Raw genomic sequence first — 2,879 nt, forward strand, 5'->3', positions numbered from 1 at the left:
TAAGGGGACATAGAACAGAGAAGGGTCTAATAAAGAGGATATATAACAGATATGTGTCTCATTAAGTGGATATAGAACAGAGATATGTCTAATCCAGAGGTTGTTTGCTACGGGCCATGCAGTCAGTCAACAAGAGCAGCAGTGGTTTCATTTCAGTCTGTCAATCAGCATTCACCCTGTATTATTAGTCACAGCTCTGATGGGATTAGTGATGCCATGGCGCTAAAATTCCCCCCCCCCCCCCCCCCCCCTTACCCCTGGGGTCCAGAGCTAACAGGGAAGAAGGAGAAGATGGAGGACTTCTGAGATTAGTAGTACAAGATCCGGGGTCACACACTTAACAGAGTTCGTCAAGGTGGTTCTGAAAAACAGACCTAAACCCTGAACACATCAAATTGACATTTACATTTAGGGGATTTTGCTGATGCTTTTATCCAAACGACTAAAAACCATTGATTCACACACCAATGGCGGAGCCAACCACGCAGGGCGACAACCAGCTCGTCAGGAGAACTTAGGGGGAGGCGTCTCGGTCAGGGACACCTCCACACTCAGCTAGGAGGAGCCGGGGATCGAACTAGCAACCTTCCGGTTACCAGACAACCCGCTCTACCTCCTTAGCTAACGCATAACGTAACGTAACACACATTACACATAACCTAACATATCACACATAACGCATAACGTGAAATATCACACATAATACATAGCGTAACATATCACAATTGACACATAACGTACATATCACACATAACACAACGTTACATATCACACATTACTTTGATTGCGTATTTGTTGAGTGTATTAAACATTTGCTTGACTTTGTGGAAAGGGAAAATACGTAAAAGGAAAAACCACTCATTCTTTCAGTTGCACCTTTTTATTATAATTGTAGTATTCATATTTTTCCAGCCTCTAGAACATTCACATGCATGTCTAAATTAGGACTATTGCTCTTAAATTCCCTGTTGGTTGAATCCACAGATGACTTCAAATAGTAAAATAGTAACAACACAGCGAGCGAGCGTGAGATGAAGACATGTGGTCGGTTGGAAACATTGATCCACGCGATTCACTGTGGGGCGCTCAGTAAAGAGTGGTTCAACCCTCCATGATGAGCGGTTCAACCCTCCATGATGAGCGGTTCAACCCTCCATGATGAGCGGTTCAACCCTCCATGATGAGCGGTTCAACCCTCCATGACGGCGCTCTAATACTCTGATAAACACCATCCCTAGCGGTCTGAACACCGTCTGAACATCCTGTGTTATGGACGTCGTTCAACACAACCAACTTTGTTGTGTTCTAGCTGCAGAGGAGTTGTGTACCGTCTCACTGTGCTAATGAGTTCGGGGGGGGGGGGGGGGGGGGGGACTCGTGTGACATATGTCCACAAGTCGATTTTAAAACACACAACCTGTATTCTAAGTTATGACATTGTTTATAGTAGTATTATGTTCACAATATACACGTTGCATTGTTGAATGAAAGAGAAAGAGAGAGAGAGAGAGAGAGAGAGAGAGAGAGAGAGAGAGAGAGAGAGAGAGAGAGAGAGAGTCCCTACACGGCTACATTGGCCAGCCTGGGGTCGGAGTCCTGCTCGTATCGGTAGTGGTAAACCTCCATCTGGTCGCGGCACGCCTCTCTGATGTTGTTCAGCCAGCGTTTGATGCCCCCTCGGTTGAGGTAGAGCACCATCAGGAACACCAACCCGATCAAGGCCAACACCAGACCGAGGAACACATACGAGACCGCCTCCAGGTCCTGGTCCGCACAGCCCAGCTCCTCCTCCTGGAGGTGGTCCAGCCGGACCCCCTGCCGGGCCCCAGGCCCGCTGCAGACCAGGGCCCCCACGTCGGGGACCTGGGAGGAGTTCCTCAGCCAGGAGCAGAACGCCTCAAGCTCGCAGCCGCACCAGAACGGGTTCAGGGACAGGTAGATGCGCATGCGTGGTCGCTGGTAGAGCGTGTCCACGTGGTCCCGGCCGATGGTCTGGATCGAGTTGTTCGTCAGCACTAACGTGTGAAGGTTGGAAATGTGGAGACCCAGTGGGAGGGTCGTCAGGTGGTTTCCCGCCAGGTCCAGTCTGTGGAGGCTGCGCAGATGTTCTGCGCCACTGAGGGCGTTCACGAGCTGCACGGCGGCGAGCGGCGCGAGGGACTGGTTGAAGTTCAGCGAGCGGAGTTCAAGTAAACCTGAGAACAATCCCGGTGAGATGGATACCAGCCGGTTGTGACTCAAATCCAACACATGCAGAGCATAAAGTCCCTGAAAGGCGTGCGCCTCGATCACGCGGATCCCGTTGTGCGACAGCGACAGCGTCACGAGCGGCCGCCGCGCGCCGCTGGGGCAGAACGCCCAACGCGGTAAAGTTGTCAAGTTGTTCCCCCGGAGTATGAAAGTGGAAGCCCAATCCGGGATGTCCCCTGGCACCCCGGGGTGCTCTCCCCCGCGACAGGTGACGGTCCCCGACTCTCTGGCGCAGAGGCAGGACGGGGGGCAGTAGTCCCCTCTGACGGGAATAAAGAACAGGAGCACCGCGAAACAGACGAGCCGCTGGTCCAGAAACACAGAGTACAGCATCCACGCCCCCCCATGCATCCTCCCAACACCTCACAGCACGCCGCTATGACCCACCGTCCTGTCCTGACCATCCCATCAGCCGGAGACCCGTCAGTCCCCTCCCCTTACGAGCTGAACTCCGCGCCGCGCGGGGGACGTCAGCGCAGACCGGAGGCTGCGATTGGGCCGAGAGGATCATCTCTGATTCAGCTACTGTATATGTTTTATCCGTTGACAGACAGACAGACAGACAGACAGACAGACAGACAGACAGACAGACAGACAGACAGACAGACGGACGGACGGACGGACGGACG

General features: G+C 52.7%; 1 protein-coding gene across 1 annotated transcript; it reads right to left on the minus strand.

Annotated features, from left to right (window-relative positions):
- Nucleotides 1-1,560: 1,560 nt before the first annotated feature.
- tpbgl (trophoblast glycoprotein like) lies at nt 1,561-2,601 on the minus strand (the record flags this gene model as incomplete). Its single annotated transcript, XM_079737864.1, has 1 exon — nt 1,561-2,601. One exon carries the CDS (start codon nt 2,599-2,601, stop codon nt 1,561-1,563), a length of 1,041 nt encoding a protein of 346 aa, XP_079593990.1.
- Between the last annotated feature and the right edge of the window lie 278 nt (nt 2,602-2,879).

The sequence above is a fragment of the Pollachius pollachius genome (genome assembly GCF_949987615.1).
Source record: "Pollachius pollachius genome assembly, chromosome: 6".
In the NCBI taxonomy this organism is placed as follows: Eukaryota; Metazoa; Chordata; class Actinopteri; order Gadiformes; family Gadidae; genus Pollachius; species Pollachius pollachius.